The sequence below is a fragment of the Carcharhinus amblyrhynchos genome, chromosome 16 (assembly GCF_965287045.1).
Source record: "Carcharhinus amblyrhynchos chromosome 16, sCarAmb.v2.hapA, whole genome shotgun sequence".
NCBI classification, from domain to species: Eukaryota; Metazoa; Chordata; class Chondrichthyes; order Carcharhiniformes; family Carcharhinidae; genus Carcharhinus; species Carcharhinus amblyrhynchos.
Window position 1 is genome coordinate 34,527,222 of NC_137339.1, and position 17,410 is coordinate 34,544,631.

Sequence of the window (17,410 nt, forward strand, 5' to 3'; positions counted from 1 at the left end):
GGAGACATTGTGGAGGGAGGTCTCAATCAGGAAAGGGGGCCAGTTATGGGGCCATCCTTCCCTCCCAACTATCTGCTGGGATTCCCTTCACCCCGATCACCTCTCATGGGTCTCACAAATGTAGCCGGATGGGAAACAGCTTTTAAATGGCCAATAATTGATCACTTATGGGCATCAATTGAGTTTGAGGGTGGGCTGGCCACCATAGGAACTCATCCACCCCTGTAAGATTTCAGGAATGGGCGGATAGGTGGCAGAATGGCCACCTGGAGAATTTTGGAAGACTTGCTGACAGGGCCCCATAAAAATCTAGACAGCATATCAGTGACGCTAAAACAGGAAATGCTGAGAACACGCAGTGGGTCAGGTACAATCGCTGTGTAAAAAAGTAACAAGTCAACTTCTCCGGTATTACCTTAAATCAGGGCCAGAAAAATAATACAGACGAACACCTTATCAGATGGAGCAGACCAACAGAACATGAAGGCAGAAAAAAATGCGCGCAAGGAAAAATAACGAGCTGTAAAGTGATGGAGAATAGAAGATCATTAATCTCTTTCACTCGTTCCAAGCTCCAGAAAACCTGAGCTGAATATGTTAAATTTAGAGCTAAGTAAATTTCAGTTGAAAAATTAATTACTGCCTCTCAAGGAAAGTAATTGTTGTGATAAGTACACACAGGACCACATTAATTAAAGTTCTGACTTTCGTGTGTAGGTTGCTCAAATGCCATTATTAAGCATGAAAGTCATGACGTTGGGGCTGGATTGTGGGCATAGTCTAAAAATATTTAATTTAACTTTCAATCCTCCCCCAACTCACCTGTTCCAAGGAGTTAAAATTGCACCCAGTGTTCATGGAATACGTACTGCCACACAGATGGGGCGAAACTGATGAGATATTAACACAAACATGTTCACAAAGCCTATTTATTTGAGGCTGTTTTAATTTCATGTGGCAACACATTATAAGCTTATCCCGAATATGCAGAACAAAAGTGGTATTAAAAACCAGGTGAATTGTTAAGACATAACAGTTGATGCTACCTTTTGAGTTTTGTAAATATCTTCGACATCTGTAATCTCCTTTGTTAACCGAGGTGGATCTGTACAGCATTGTCAGTGTTCAAGGTGATTGAAAAATGTTTAGTGTTATATTAGATCCTTAGTGAGCTTGGTGGGCAAAGTGCCTATTGCAACTTCAGTGTTTTCAGTTGAACACATCACATTTCCAGTCAGCATCACAAGGGTAGTTGTTTTCGAATGTCCATGTGTTGTATTGTTATCACTCGCATTGTCGGTACTGGCTTGGGATGTGGATCCTCGTGGACTCGGGTGGTGACTGAAATGTTCAAACACACCGGTGCAGGAGGTGTTGCAGGCAGCCTGCAGATCCACAAGTCCATTGCCGAGCTTGCAGGAACTCAGTGCGACTGGATCGCAAGCTGATTTCAAAGGCGGACCCGGTCCACTGCTGGAGCGGTCACTCTGCTGCCTGAACAGGTCGAGGAAACGTGCCGTGACTTCACTCAGAAACTTCCGAAAGTTTGGTTTGAACAGCAGTTGGATGACCGGATTGTATAAGGCAGAGGATTTTGCGAATAAAGCAGACAGAGCAAACGCTATAGGTGGAACCTCGGCAGTATCCCCAAATGCTGCCCACAACGCTATAACTGCGTAAGGTGTCCATGCTGTTAAGAATCCCATACACACAGCCACACTCAACTGTAAATTAATGAAAAGTGAATGGTCACTTGGTTATAACTAAAATAGTTATTTTAGTTCACGGTGGTATTGATTGTGACAAAAAATAGTTGCTGAAGGTTAATCATAGAATCCTGAAGGAGGCCATTCAGCCCATTGAGTCTGCCCATGGATTCTCTGACAGAATATCTTACCCAAGCCCCCGTCCCCTGCATTGTCCCCATAACCATACACCATAGCTAATCAATTTAACCTTTACATCCAGGGACACTAAGGGGCAATTTTTATTTACAATGGCCAATCCATCTAACCAACACCTCTTTGGACTGTGGGAGGAAACTGGTGCATCCGGGGGAAACCCACGCAGGCACAAGGAGGAAGTTCACACAGACAGTTACCCCCCAAGGCCGGAATTGAACCTGGGTTCCTGGTGCTGTGAGGCAGCAGTGCTAACTACTGTGCCATTGTGCCGTGCACAATGTCAACATCTTTAACTCAATCACAATACACTACCAGTTTCGCTGATCAAAACCTTATCTCAACTGGGTACAAAGGTTTGTCCATCAAAACAAATGGACAATTATTATAATCGAAAATAAAGGCAAAAAGAGTCGTATGGACTCAAAACATTAACTGTTGCTCTTCCACAGATGCTGCCAGACCTGTTGGGGTTTTCCCAGCATTTTCTGCCTTTAAAATCTGATTGGTCTGATAATGTTTTTGAAAGCAGCAATAACCCCATCTTTAAAGCTTTTAAGGAGATGTAATCAAGAAAGATAACGTCTGGAGAAACAATAAGAAGCTGCTGCAGTACAATCTTTCTTCCAACACACTGCTCACCTACAAGAATGGTCTGAAACATTCCAGTTAGGGAATGGGCTGAGTGGAGAGGGGCACAGGTAGGGATAACTAACTAACAGGGTGTGATTGTTGGTGTCTCACAAGGAGCTGTGTTGAGGCTTCAACATTTCACTGCATTCATTGACAATTTAGGTGATGGAATAGAAAACCATGTATTTACATTTGCCAATCATTGAGACAGGTGGTAGATGGAAGCATAAAATTAGAAAGAAATATTGAAAGATTAGTTGAAGGAGCAAGTGGATTTCAATTATGAGATAATCCACTTTGGACCACTAAAGATAGAACAAGGTACTTTCTAACTGGTGAAAAGCTCAAAACATTAAGCTCAGTACGGACTTGGATTCCTGGTCCATGGACCCTTTAAATTCCATCAGCAGCTACAGAACATAAGCAAAACAGGCCAAAAGAATGCTGGCCTTTATAACCAACTGACTACAATACAAGGCAGTAGATATCATGCATCAGCCATTCAAAGCCCATGTTAGACCACACCAGGAGTTACTGTAAGCAGTTCTGGGCACCACGCTCCATGAAGGATATACTGACCTTGGAAGAAGTGCAGCATATGTTAACTAGATTCATCCTTGAACTTCAAGGCTCAAGCTGCAAAGAGATAAGATAGTCGAGGTTTGCACTCCCTGGAAGTTAGAATGTTATGGGTTGTTTAGATGGAAGTTTTCAAGTTATTAAGTGGGGCGAGGTGGGCAAATTGGGAGAAACTATTTTCGCTGGTTGGTATTGTCTAAACGTTAAATCCAGATGTTTTAGGAGTGAAATTGGAAAACACATTTATGCAGAAAGGATGGTAGAAGCTTTGAATTGTGCCACAAATGGCAATGGTTAGTTTAGAAATGAGACTGATTTATTTTTGTTAGCTCAATATGTTTATAGTTATGGAGCAAGGGTACTGCGAAGATTCACCTGACTGATTCCTGGGACGGCAGGATTGTTGTACAAGGAGAGATGGGTTGACCAGGCCTGTATTCACTGGTGTCTGGACAAATCAGAGGGGATCTCATTGAAACACATAAAATTCTGACAGGACTGTACAAACTGGATGCAGGTGTGATGTTTCTCCTGGCTCGGGAACAAGGGGTCACAATCTCAGGACATGGGGTAGGCCATTTAGAACTGAGATGAGGAGAAATTTCTTCACTCAGAGTATAGTGAAGCGGTGGAATTCTCTATGACAGAAAGCTGTGGAGGCCAAGTCACTGAGTACAGTTAAGGAAGAAATAGATACTAGAGGCATCGAAGGTCTGGAGAGAAAGCAGGAGTTGAAATAGAGGATCAGCCACGATTGCATTGAATGGTGGAGCAAGCTCAAATGGCCGAATGACCTTCCTGCTTCTACTTCTATGTGTCTTAAGTAGGGTTAGGTGGCAGATGAGCTGTGATCTCAGTGAACGACATAACAGGCTTGAGGGCTTATTTGGTCTACTGGTCCTACATTTCTGTGATCCTAATAGAAACTGCCTCATTTTCATTCCATTTAATTTAGTGAAAGAAAACTCCAACTTCTGTAAGGGGTTTGCAATCTTCCTTGCCTTACTTCCCTTTCTGCACCCTATTTAAATGATTAGACATTCTGGTATCAGAGCTGAAAAATCTACTCAGTGAAAAATCATTCATTTTCTTATTCATTCATTGGACATGGACCTTACTGGCTGGCCAGCATTTATTGCCCATCCCTAATTGCCTAAGGGCAGTTGAGAGTCAACCACATTCAGTGGCTGTGGAGTCACATGTAGACCAGAGAGTTAAGGACAGTAGATTTCCTTCCCTAAAGGGTGATTAGTGATTGAGATGGGTTTTCCCTGACAATCAACAATGGCTTCATGGTCATCAGTAGATTCTTAATTCCAGATATTTTTTATTGAATTCAAATTCCACCATCTGCCGTGGTGGGATTTGAACTTTGGTCCCCAGAACATTAGCTGAGTTTCTGGATTAATAATCCAGCGATAATACCGCTAAGTCATTGCTTCCCCCTCATCAGAAATATTGAGTAAGGAAAACCTAAAGGAAACAACAACGATGTACCGCAAAATTCATCTCCTTAGTATCAAGTACAGTTTGGTTCCAAAATGACATCTGTGACATGTGCACACTTCTGCTGTAAAACACACTAGGCGTTAGTTTGATGATGGAATTGGAGTTTGTGCAGGAAAGGTCTGATGAAAGAATGCAGAATAGGTATTTCATAATGTCAACCAGCTGGTAACAGTGATTTGACATCAGTGCTGCCATTTTAAAACTCAGTGCTCTAGCTTATGCCATCTCTTACACACACACTGTTGATCACATATTCAATAGTAGGAAGGAATCCACACCAGCACTATTTAAAAGGATCATTATTAGTTTCAGGTTAATTGCTAATTTCTGTAATTGTTGAAGTGTTTGGTGCTTTCTGGAGTTATTTAAAATTGTTGAACTATAGGAGGTTGTGGTGCCAGGTATGGAAGTACCTGACTCCAAGGATTCTGCATCAACTTGCAGCTATCACATATTGATGCAGTGGATCACTTTCCCCTTGGAGTGTAACATGGGAGGGAAAAGGAGGAGAGGCAACACAGAGCAGAACCAGATGCTGTAAGCAGGAGAAGGGGTGAGGTGGCCATACCTGCCCAATTCTCTGACCTGAACCTCAGCAAGGAGTGCCAGACAATTATACTTTTCTAAAGATGTTCTTATTGAAATCAATCATCTACATCTGAGAAATAAATGAGGATATCATAGCCAAAGGCTGTGAGGGTGACCACAGCCATGAATCTTTATATGCCTAGTTTGTTTATGTGCCATTTCCAACAGCTCACAGTTTGGTGACTGCTGATGCTGAAGCTTTGTAATCCAAGAGAGCTGAATACATTTCATGGTCTTTTGCCAGGCTGGATCATAGAACATAGAACATAGAACATAGAACATTACAGCGCAGAACAGGCCCTGCGGCCCACGATGTTGCGCCGACCAGTTTTTTTAAAAAAAAAACACTGACCCACTAAACTAAACCAATCCCTTTTCGTCCATAAACCTATCCACAGATCTCTTAAACGCCCCCAAACTAGGCGCATTTACAACCGCAGCAGGCAGGGCGTTCCAATCCCTCACCACCCTCTGGGTAAAGAACCTACCCCTGACATCCGTCCTATAACTACCACCCCTTAATTTAAAGCCATGCCCCCTCGTGCTAGCATTCTCCATCCGAGGAAAAAGGCTATCACTATCCACCCTATCTAAACCTCTAATCATCTTATATGTTTCAATAAGATCCCCTCTTAGCCTCCTTCTTTCCAGCGAAAACAACCCCAAATCCCTCAGTCTCTCCTCATATGACCTCCCCTCCATACCAGGCAACATCCTGGTAAACCTCCTCTGCACCCTCTCCAAAGCCTCCATGTCCTTCCTGTAATGTGGGGACCAGAACTGCACACAGTACTCCAAGTGCGGCCGCACCAGAGTTGTGTACAGTTGCAACATGACGCTGCGACTCCTAAATTCAATCCCCCTACCAATAAACGCCAAGACACCGTATGCCTTCTTAACTACCTTATCTACTTGATTCCCAACTTTCAGGGATCTATGTACACATACACCTAGATCCCTCTGCTCCTCCACACTATTCAAAGTCCTCCCGTTAGCCCTATACTGAACATATCTGTTACTCCTACCGAAATGAATTACCTCACATTTCTCTGCATTAAACTCCATCCGCCACCTTGCGGCCCAGCTCTGCAACCTGTCTAAGTCACCCTGCAAACTATGACACCCTTCCTCACAATCTACCACACCACCGACTTTGGTGTCATCAGCAAACTTACTAATCCACCCAACTATACCCTCATCCAGATCATTAATAAAAATTACAAACAGCAGTGGCCCCAAAACAGATCCCTGAGGCACACCGCTCGTAACCGAACTCCATGACGAATATTCACCATCAACCACCACCCTCTGTCTCCTATCTGCCAGCCAATTCCTGATCCAAGTACCTAGATTACCCCCAATCCCATACATCTGCATTTTCTGCAGAAGCCCACCATGGTGAACCTTATCAAACGCCTTACTAAAATCCATATATACCACGTCAACTGCCTTACCCCTATCCTCCTCTTTGGTCACTTTCTCAAAGAACTCAATAAGGTTAGTAAGGCACGACCTACCTGCTACAAAACCATGCTGACTGTCTCTAATCAATTCATTACTCTCCAAATAACTATAAATCCTATCCCTAATAATTCTTTCTAAAACCTTGCCCACAACAGAAGTAAGACTCACCGGTCTATAATTCCCGGGGAAGTCTCTGTTCCCCTTCTTAAACAATGGGACAACATTCGCTGTCCTCCAATCTTCCAGTACTATACCAGAGACCAACGATGACCTGAAGATCAGAGCCAGAGGCTCTGCAATCACCTCTCTAGCCTCCCAGAGAATCCTAGGGTAAATCCCATCTGGACCAGGGGACTTATCTATTTTCAAGCCCTCTAGAATATCCAGCACATCCCCGGTTTCAACTGCAATACTTTCTATTTTACACCCCTGCACCCCAGTGTCCTCCACAGCTACATTCATGTTGCTTTGCGGGAATTATAGACATCCCCATTATGCAGGGTACCATTGATTGTGTGCAGGTCAAATTGTGGGAGCCACATGTCAACTGAAATGACTCATAACTGCAAAGCAGCTCACTCTTTCAACATGTGTGACCATACATAGCATATAATGCCCAGTATTTTGGCAGCAGTTATAATGTTTTCATTCTGTAGCAGTCTAATGTTGAGCCATGCAACAAACCCAAGAGCTACCCTTTGACAGTGTGGCTCGTGACTCTAATGCATAACTCAAGCACACCTGGGCAGCATACATTTGGTAAAAGCCACAATGCCACATGAAATGGAGTATATTGTGGTCAATTGTAAAATTATCTATGTTGGCAGGAAGAATTAAAAAAAAGCGTTCTATAAAAATGGTGAAGATTGTAGAGCTCTGAGATTCAGAAAGATTTGTCTGTCCCTGTGCATGGAACCACACAAGACTGATATACAGGTATAACAATTATAATTAGGAAAGCCTATAGAATGTCATAATTTATTGTGTGGGGCATTGATTACAAAAGTAGGGCAATTATGTTTCAGTTGTACAGGATGCTATCTGGAATATTGTGTACAGCATTAGTCTCCTTATGTAAGCAAAGATGTGAATGCGTTAGAAACAGTTCAGAGAGGGTGTGCTAGATTAATACCAGGAATAGACGGGTTATCTTCTGAGGAAAGGTTAGAGATGTTTGGTTTGCATCCATTCCGAGTTTAGAAGAATAAGAGGTGACCTGATCGAAACATATCAGATCCTCAGGGGTGGATATGGAGAGGATGTTACTTCTTGTTGGAGAATCTAGAACTAGGGGTCACTGCTAAAAATAAGCGGTTGCTCAATTAAGACTGAGATGAGGAGAATTTTTTTTCTGAGGCTTGCGAGTCTCTGGAACTCTTCTTCAAAAGGCAGTGGAAGCAGAGGCTTTGAATATTTTTAAGGCAGAGCTAGATAGATTCTTGATTAACAAGGGGGTAAGAGGTTAGTGGGGCTGGCAAGAATGTGGGGTTGAGGTTACAGTCACATTAGCCATTATCTTATTGAATTATGGAGCAGGCCCAAGGGGCCGAATGGCTTACCCCATTCCTAATCCGTATGTTCATATGAAACGTGAAGGGGCAGGATATTGCCATGCCTAAACAATGCTACTGTTGCGTAGAGCACTGTGAAGGGACTCCGCAGTACTCAGCAGAGCATGTGTGCTAAGATTCATGGTGGTCTGGTACATGTATGCATCTTTGTCATTGTGAGGGCACAGGCCTTGCCACCAGCTTAATGCTGACTAGCTGAGGAATAGAGGGAAAGGAGAAGGCAAACAGCACAGTCCAGCTCTGGCCAGGCCACCTGGGGTTGCCTTGTATGACTTTGATGTGAGTAAACATAATCCAATTTCCAATTCACCAATAGTTTCACACCCTCTTTTTTCCGTGTTACTGGCCTTCATAACATCCATTTTCTCAAAATGCAAAGATAAATGTGTAATTGAGCATTCCGAAGCAGATTTATAAATCATAAATGATATTAACTAATCACCCTTGTGTATTTCCTTAGTGCTGCCTTTCTGTGTGCCCTTGTCTGTCCTAGTGTTCTTACACAGCGCTACACCATTATTTGCAGTATTGCTAAGTGATCTTGAGTCCAGGTTTGGACTGTGGTCTCAGAATGGGTGGCAGCAGTCTGGGCTGCCAGTCCGACGCACTGTCAGAGTGGCAGTGGTGGGCAGATGAGAGAGCCACAACTGTTTGGCACTCCAAGAAGCCATTGGCACTGACCTAGGGCAGTGCCTCAGCAATTCTAGCAATCTATTGGAGAACAGACTGCGGCACTGATGTGACACTGTGCGAGCCCCTTTGAACACTGTATTTTCAACCATGCTGGCAGCAGTTTGAGCTTGAACGGCAGCACCAAGATGTTGAGTGCTTGTGCTACAATGGAGATGGAGGCTCCAATCGTCAAATAGTGCCATCATGGTTTGCCCATGTGCATACTAATGCTCAAGAGGGTAAGCTCTGCCTTGCACAAAGCTCTGTGCCAAGTTGGTGTCAAACCTTTCCACATTCCTTGCTGTTGCATGTCAGCTCTCTGGTAAGATTCCCAATGCACCAAGTATTGTGCATAAAATAAAGGTATTGAGTTCAAACAGTTTGTGTCCAAAACTGCCCCCTACCTCCCCCCACCCAAAATCAATCTAAGGCTAACTTTACATCAATAAGGGCCAAGAGTTTCCAACCAAGTTGTTCTCCTCATTTCCAGACGCACCTTTACAATTAGATTGTGAGCGTAGCTTGAGTTTGTCTGCGGAGATACATGCTGTTGCACTGCTCTTCTTGATCCTTTTACCGTTAAGAGAATGAGACTGTATGACATTGTGATTATACCACAAGGGAAGATGTAGCAAAACACAAAGAGTGCAATGATATAGGATGCTGTGTTGGAATCTGTTTTTGATGCTTTCCAATCTATGCAGCAAGCAGTCCCATAAGGTTCCAGTCCGTAACTACCCCAATTTGCTAGAGGAGAAACGGCGAATATAGAAGCATATGCCCAAGTGCAGGTGGTGAGGAGACATGCATACTCTGATGTAAATCTGTTACCTGTTGTAGAATAAAAATTTAAAAACACTTGATTAAAATCAAACAAGAAGTTCTTACTGATGCACAAAAACACTGTCGCACATCAAAAGATCCATCAAAACCCAATCCTTTCAAATAACCCATACAATTTACTCAGCTGAGGGCTGTTCCCCATCTCTTTCCTTTCCAAAGGGAATGTACTATTTAAAATATTCATTATTCCCCAGAAAAGCTAAATTTCAGAATATTTCTCAGTAGCTCAAATTGACCCTGGCCTGCTGGAATCTAAAGGAAATGTCACTGTTCTGATATGATTCTTATCTCCATTCTCCATATAATCTTTGATCCCCTTATTGATCAAAAACCTATCTATCTTTGTCTTAAAGACACTCAATGACCTGGCCTCCACAGCCCTCTGTGGCAATGAGTTCCACAGATTCACACCCTTCGCCTGAAGAAATTCCTCCTCGCTTCAGTTTTAAAGGAGTGTCCCCTCACTCTGAGGTTATGCTCCCTAGTTCTAGTCTCCCCCACTAGTGGAAACATCCTCTCCACATCGGTTCTATTGAGGCCTCTCAGTATTCTGTATTGAGAGATCCCCCCCCTCATCCTTCTCAACTCCATTGAGTATAGACCCAGACTCCTCAAACACTCGCTCCTTGTATGACAAATCCTTCATTCCTGGCATCTCATATATAAATTTGTTACAACATAAATCACACAAAAGTGCCCCCAATTATACAGTCAAGCTCAAAAAAGGATATTGTTTTAGCAGCGCTAATGAATGTTTAAAATCTCATATTAATCCAAACAGCTTCCCTAAATTTGTGCATTATTCAAAAGAATTAGGGAAATTATTCATTGAAATTAAGCAGTGTTTTAAGAACATAAGAACATAAGAAATAGGAGCAGGAGTAGGCCATCCAGCCCTTCGAGCCTGCCCCGCCATTCAATAAGATCATGGCTGATCTGTCGCTGCTCAGTTCCACTTTCCCGCCCTCTCCCCATAACCCTTAATCCCCTCTCCTATCAAGAACCCATCAACCCGCGTCTTAAAAATATTTAGCGAGGCAGCCTCCACCACTTCAACGGGCAGAGAATTCCAGAGATTCACCACCCTTTGAGTGAAGAAGTTCCTCCTCAACTCCGTTCTAAACCGCCTCCCTTTTATCTTGAGGCTGTGCCCCCTAGTCCTATTGTCTTTTTTGAGCGGGAAGAGTCTTTCCACCTCTATCCTATCCATCCCATTCATCATCTTATACGTCTCAATGAGATCTCCCCTCATTCTTCTAAACTCTAACGAGTACAAGCCTAGTTTATTCAGCCTCTCCTCATAGCTCAACCCCCTCAACTCCGGTATCAGCCTAGTAAACCTCCTCTGCACTCCCTCCAAGGCCAAAATATCTTTGCGCAGGTGCGGCGCCCAAAACTGCACACAGTACTCCAGCTGCGGCCTCACCAATGCCCTATACAGCCACAGCAAGACCTCCCTACTTTTATATTCAATCCCCCTCGCTATGAAGGCCAGCATCCCATTCGCCTTCCTGACCACCTGCTGCACCTGCAAGCTGGGTTTTTGCGACTCATGCACAAGGACCCCGAGGTCCGTCTGCACCGTCGCCTGCTGCAGTTTTTCGCCCCGTAAGTAATAGTCCTTCCTACCATTCTTCCTACCAAAGTGGACCACTTCACACTTGCCAACATTAAATTCCATTTGCCATTTCCTGGCCCATTCGCCCAGCCTATCTAGATCCTTCTGCAGACTCTCCACACCCTCCGCACAATTTGCCGTTCCCCCAATCTTGGTGTCATCAGCAAATTTCGACACTCTACACTCGGTTCCCTCCTCCAGATCATCTATATAAATGGTAAAAAGCTGAGGCCCCAGCACCGACCCCTGGGGCACCCCACTAGTCACCATCCGCCAATCCGAATAGCACCCATTAACCCCCACTCTCTGCCTCCTATTTGACAACCAATCCTCTATCCACGCTAACAACCTACCCCCAACTCCATGTCCCTCGACCTTCTGCAATAACCTCTTGTGAGGCACTTTGTCAAACGCCTTCTGAAAATCTAGAAAGACCACATCCACCGGCTCTCCTCTATCCACCGCCCTAGACACATCCTCATAGAACTCCAGTAAATTTGTCAGACACGACTTCCCTTTAATGAAACCGTGCTGCGTCTGCTCTATCAAGCAATTCCCTTCAAGATGCCTCGCAATTTCCTCCTTAATGACAGATTCTAACATTTTACCTACCACAGACGTTAAACTAACCGGCCTATAATTCCCCGCCTTTTGCCTGGCACCCTTCTTAAACAACGGCGTAACATTAGCCGTTTTCCAATCATCCGGCACTTCCCCGGAATCCAGCGACGTTTGGAAAATAACCACCAAGGCATCCACTATCACCTCCGCCATTTCTTTCAGAACCCTCGGATGCATTCCATCCGGTCCTGGGGACTTGTCCACAATCAGCCCCTCAAGTCTGTCGAGCACCGCCTCTCTAGTAACAGTAATGTCATTAAGACCCTCCAGTCCTACCACCTTTCCATCGCTAACACCTGGCAAATTATTCACGTCCTCCTCCGTGAAGACAGAAACAAAAAAGTTATTCAATACCTTAGCCATATCCCCATCCCCTACCACTAGGTCCCCTTTCTCATCTTCTAAAGGACCAACATTCACCCTAGCCAGCCTCTTCCTTTTTATATATTTATAAAAACTCTTGCTATCCTTTTTTATATTAAGCGCTAGCCCAGCTTCACAGTTTCTCCTACCCTTCTTTATCAACTTCTTTGTCAATCTTTGTTGACATTTAAACCTCTCCCAATCCTCTTCTCGCCCACTACTCTTAGCTACTCTAAATTCCTCCGCTTTTAGTTTAACACTTTCCTTCACCTCCTTCGTTATCCACGGCTTATTACCTCTCCTCCTACTATCCTTTTTGACCATCGGAATAAATTTCTGCTGAGCACCAAGAAAGATCTCCTTAAAGATCCTCCACTGCTCCTCAACAGACCCTCCCTCCAACGCGCTCCCCCAGTCCACATTCGCCAATTCTTCTCTCATCCTACCGTACTCCCCTCTATTCAAACAGAGGACGCGTGTCCGGGAACCCACTTTCTCCTCCTCCATCTGCACCAGAAACTCCACCATACAATGATCACTCTCCCCAAGAGGATCCTTCACCACAAGGTCCCTAATTCTACCCGCCTCATTACATAGCACCAGATCCAAGATAGCTTGCTCCCTCGTCGGCTCCAACACACACTGTTTGAGGAAACTATCCCGGCAGCATTCCAAGAACTCTTCCTCGAGCCCCCCACGTCCAACATGGGTCGACCAATCAATATGCAGATTGAAATCCCCCATAACTACAGCCGTCCCATTCCTGCACGCCGCACTTATTTGCGCGTTAACAGCCCGCCCCACCTCCAGATCATTATTCGGAGGCCTATAGACGACACCCACCAGCGTCTTCCTCCCTTTGCTGTTCCTAATCTCCACCCACAACGATTCCACCCTCTGCTCCTTGGCTCCAATATCATCCCTTGCTACCACCGTGATGCTATCCTTAATCAGCAGAGCTACGCCCCCCCCTTTTCCCTCCTGCCTATCCTTCCTAAACACTTGATAGCCCTGTACATTCAGCTCCCAGTCCCTGTCACCCTGCAGCCACGTCTCTGTAATGGCCACCAGATCGTATCCATTTGTGTCGATCTGCGCCACCAGCTCATCCACTTTATTCTGAATGCTTCGTGCATTCAGATAAAGTGCTTTCATCCCAGCCTTCACCTGGACCCTATTTGCCGCAACGCCACCAACTATACTCACGCCCCCTACTCCCTCTATTATTGGGACATCCTCGGCCTCTTCCCTTACATGTACCCTCTCCTTAACTTTAGACCTCGTACCATCACCTACCCTCGCACCCTCCCCCCCCTAATTAGTTTAAAGCCCTGTCTACAGTCCTCTTTACTCGATTCGCCAGCACTCTGGTCCCAGCACGGTTCAGACCAACCCCATCCCGCCCGAACAGGTCCCACCTACCCCAATACTGGTGCCAATGCCCCATAAATTCAAACCCATTCCTCCCACACCAATCCCTGAGCTACCCATTCACTTCCTTAATCCTGTCAACCCTACGCCCATCTGCACACGGTTCAGGCAGTAGCCCAGAGATAACCACCTTGTCGGTTCTACTTTTTAATTCCATTCCCAGCTTTTCATACTCCCTCCCCAGATCCTCAGTCTGCATTTTGCTTACGTCGCCGGCACCCACATGTACCACAACGACCGGATTCTCACCCTCCCACTCCAGGTTCCTCTGCAGCCCAGCTGCGACATCCCGTACCCGAGCACCAGGCAGACAACACACCCTTCTGTGCACTTTGTCATTGTGACAAAGGACAGTGTCAATACCCTTCACCCCACTATCCCCAATCACTACTACGTTCCTTTTCCCCTTCTCTTTGCCTATGTCCTGCTGCAGCACTGTACCGTGTGCAGCTTGCTCACCAACCTCACCTGCCTCGTTCTCGTCCAGCCTGGAAGCAAGAACCTCAAACCTGTTATGCAGATTAAGAGGCTGAGGCCTCCTCTCCTCACCCCCCTTCCTCCTCCCAGCAGCCCCCTCTTGTCCCTGACCCTTAGAGTTAGCCAGTCTAGGGGGGGTGGATGTCACTTGCACCCCATTGACAATGGCACCCTCTCTCCCCCTGATGAGCCTCAGTGTCTGTAGCTCAGAGGCCAGCTCATTTACCCTGAGCTGGAGCTCCTCCAGCAACCTGCACTTACTGCAGACATGGTCACTGGGATGAACCCTGGGGTCCACCAGTTCCCACATCATACAGAAACCACACATCACATGCCCCTCCATTATTCACTGTAGTAGTTTTGGAAAAAATTTTTTTTGTTTTTTTTGTTTTTCAAACGAACTCACCTGGCCTTTTTTCCTTCCAGCCCTTTTTGATATTAAGCCCTAATAGCTCACTCTGCTTCCCACTCACTCCACTGCCCGCTCAGACGCTGCCCGCTGTCTACACCAGGCCTCCTTTTAAACCTGGGGCTGATTTAAAGCTGATGGCCCACAACTGCCTGCTAACCACTCCCTCAGAATTCTTAAAGCAGTAAATACAATAAATAAATGCTTTAAACAATTCTACAAAGAACAAAGTGCTTTAAACTTATTTTAAACAGGTTTTTAACAGGTAAAATCTTAGCTCTCTCTCTGCTCCTTCACTCGTCTGCTCCAGCAAACAATGGAAGGCCTCACCGTGTGGTCAGTTGATATTTAAAGCTGATGGCCCACAACTGCCTGCTAACCACTCCCTCAGAATTCTTAAAGCAGTAAATACAATAAATAAATGCTTTAAACAGTTCTACAAAGAACAAAGTGCTTTAAACTTATTTTAAACAGGTTTTTAACAGGTAAAATCTTAGCTCTCTCTCTGCTCCTTCACTCGTCTGCTCCAGCAAACAATGCCCCACGATAAAATGGCCGGAAACTGCAGAAAAAGTGACGATCACGCTGCTATTATTCATGGTCAACATTATTGAGACTAGCTTTATATTCCAGGTTAATTATTAAATTTTAATCCCAACAAGTGCAATGATGGGATTCAAACCTGCACACTGACCTTTCTTCTGCTATCAACACTTTCTGCCATTACCTTTATGCCACTATCAGCACCTTCTTTAGTCCTTAGCACTACCATTAATACTGCCTCTGTCTTGTGCCCGTGACATCTTTGTCAAATTGCGCCAACTCTCTATCCCTGACCTTGTATTTTGCTCCACTTCTCCTCTTAAACAGTATAAAATCCATCAAATTTCACCCTCTGGTTAGCTCTAAAGACTTTAGATGTTAACTCTGCTTCTCTCTCCACAAGTGCTGCTAAAGCTGTTGATTTTACCAGCATTTTCTGTTTACCTTACTTTCATAGACCAGTTAGGTTGAATGTTTGTTTCTGTGCTGTAAAATGTATGCATTTCTCTGTAGATGAAGCAGTCTAGGGTTGATGTATTATTGTCAATGTCCATGAAATTGTAATTGAAATTCGATATCTATTATAAAACTGAAAAATATTAAATTGAACCTACCATAAGCAGGGTAACAGACCTTCATACAGCAGACAACGCTCAGCACTGTCAGGTTGGTAAGGCTGCAGATACCAAACAACATACCACAGAAAGCATAATAGATGCATGTTCTTTGGCCAAATAACCATCTGGAAAAAAGATCAGTCTGTTAGTCGTCTTATAAGAGTAAGCGTAAGGTTAGAGAATTCTGAATCTAGGATTGAGGCGGAGATGCTTATTTAAATGCTTCACCTTGCCAAGATACTTATGCTAATTTTTTTAATCTAATAAAGCTGATAATCTAATAAAACTTCCTTTTTCGTTTGGATTTTGAATTTCAAGTTGGAAATACTGAAGTCAGAAGTGTCCAACCTTGCCTGTGGTTGGGCTTCTTCAATCCCACTCCAGTGGATGGAGATTTGGTTGAGTGCCAAATTGTTGGCAGTGGTAGTGAGGTGTATGGGATTGGAGAATCCCACCCTTCTGTGCTTCTATTTATAATATGTCAAAAAGTATGAACTTAGCTTGACAATTGATACTTAATACTGAGCACCGAATCAAATGATTGTACTAAAAGATATTATTTGCTATCCAAAGCCAAATTCCTTTGATGAATCAATAACAAAAAACTTCTGGAATGCTTGAACTGGATTTGTTATGAATTAGTTTGTGTGTTTTAATTACCTGTGTGAAAAAGATGATGGTATGGCCAGAGGTAATAGAGTTAATATCATTCCAAGGTCACTGATTGCTAAGTTTACAATGAAATATTCAGCAGGTTTAAGGGTATGTCTTTTCTGGTACGCTATAAACAGGAGAGCACCATTTCCAAACACAGATAAAACACCTGTGAAAACACAATAATTATTGTTCTACAGTTAATATTTGAAGCATTTTTGCAGTTGGAAAACTTACTTCTCACATACAAATTACAAGCAGACACTTACTTCAACGTCTTTTAAAACCTACACTTTCCCAAGAACCAATATTTTCCAAACAAGTATTAATTTAAAATTCCACAACTGTCAGTGCAGGTGTAAACCTCCATTAATTAGGCAGAAATTTGACATCTGGCTTGGCCAATATCTGATCTAAGTTATATGCAATGTGTGACTTGTGCGAATTCTTGTTTTGACTATCAGATAAACACAATAGTAGTAGTAATAATGGCGAAGCTGTCAGCTCTCGCTGTAATTACTGGATAAAATTGACAGTCACTTCTGGTGTCTGCAGATGAGTAGTTAAACAAGGACATTGTGAAGTTGCTCATTCCTCCAAAGACTGTAATTTTACATTTGTTGCCAATTTAAGGGGCGCTGAAAGTGCAGTGGTGATGCCACTGGACTAGTAATCTTGTTAATACTGCGAGAACATGGATTCAAATCTCATTACATCAGCTGACAAAATTTAAGTTCAGTTAATTAATACAGATCTTTAACAGTTGAAAGCTAGTTTCAGTGATGATGACCATAAGACTATCATTGATTGATGTAAAAACCTGTCTAGTTTAATAATGTCCATTAGGGGAAGAAATCTGCCATCCTCACCTGGTCTGACCTACATTAGTCTCCAGACCCGGAGTGGTATGGTTGACT

General features: G+C 43.9%; 1 protein-coding gene across 1 annotated transcript in view; it reads right to left on the reverse strand.

The window, feature by feature from the left end:
- Window positions 1–1,151: 1,151 nt before the first annotated feature.
- LOC145354091 (opsin-5-like) overlaps window positions 1,152–17,410 on the reverse strand; it is a 33,372-nt gene continuing 17,113 nt past the window's right edge. The window contains exons 3-6 of the mRNA XM_080205223.1: window positions 16,500–16,662; window positions 15,837–15,964; window positions 9,414–9,748; window positions 1,152–1,724 (exon numbers count right to left, since the gene is read on the reverse strand). Coding sequence (XP_080061349.1) covers window positions 1,152–1,724; window positions 9,414–9,748; window positions 15,837–15,964; window positions 16,500–16,662 — 1,199 coding nt within the window. The remainder of the gene's footprint in view (window positions 1,725–9,413; window positions 9,749–15,836; window positions 15,965–16,499; window positions 16,663–17,410) is intronic.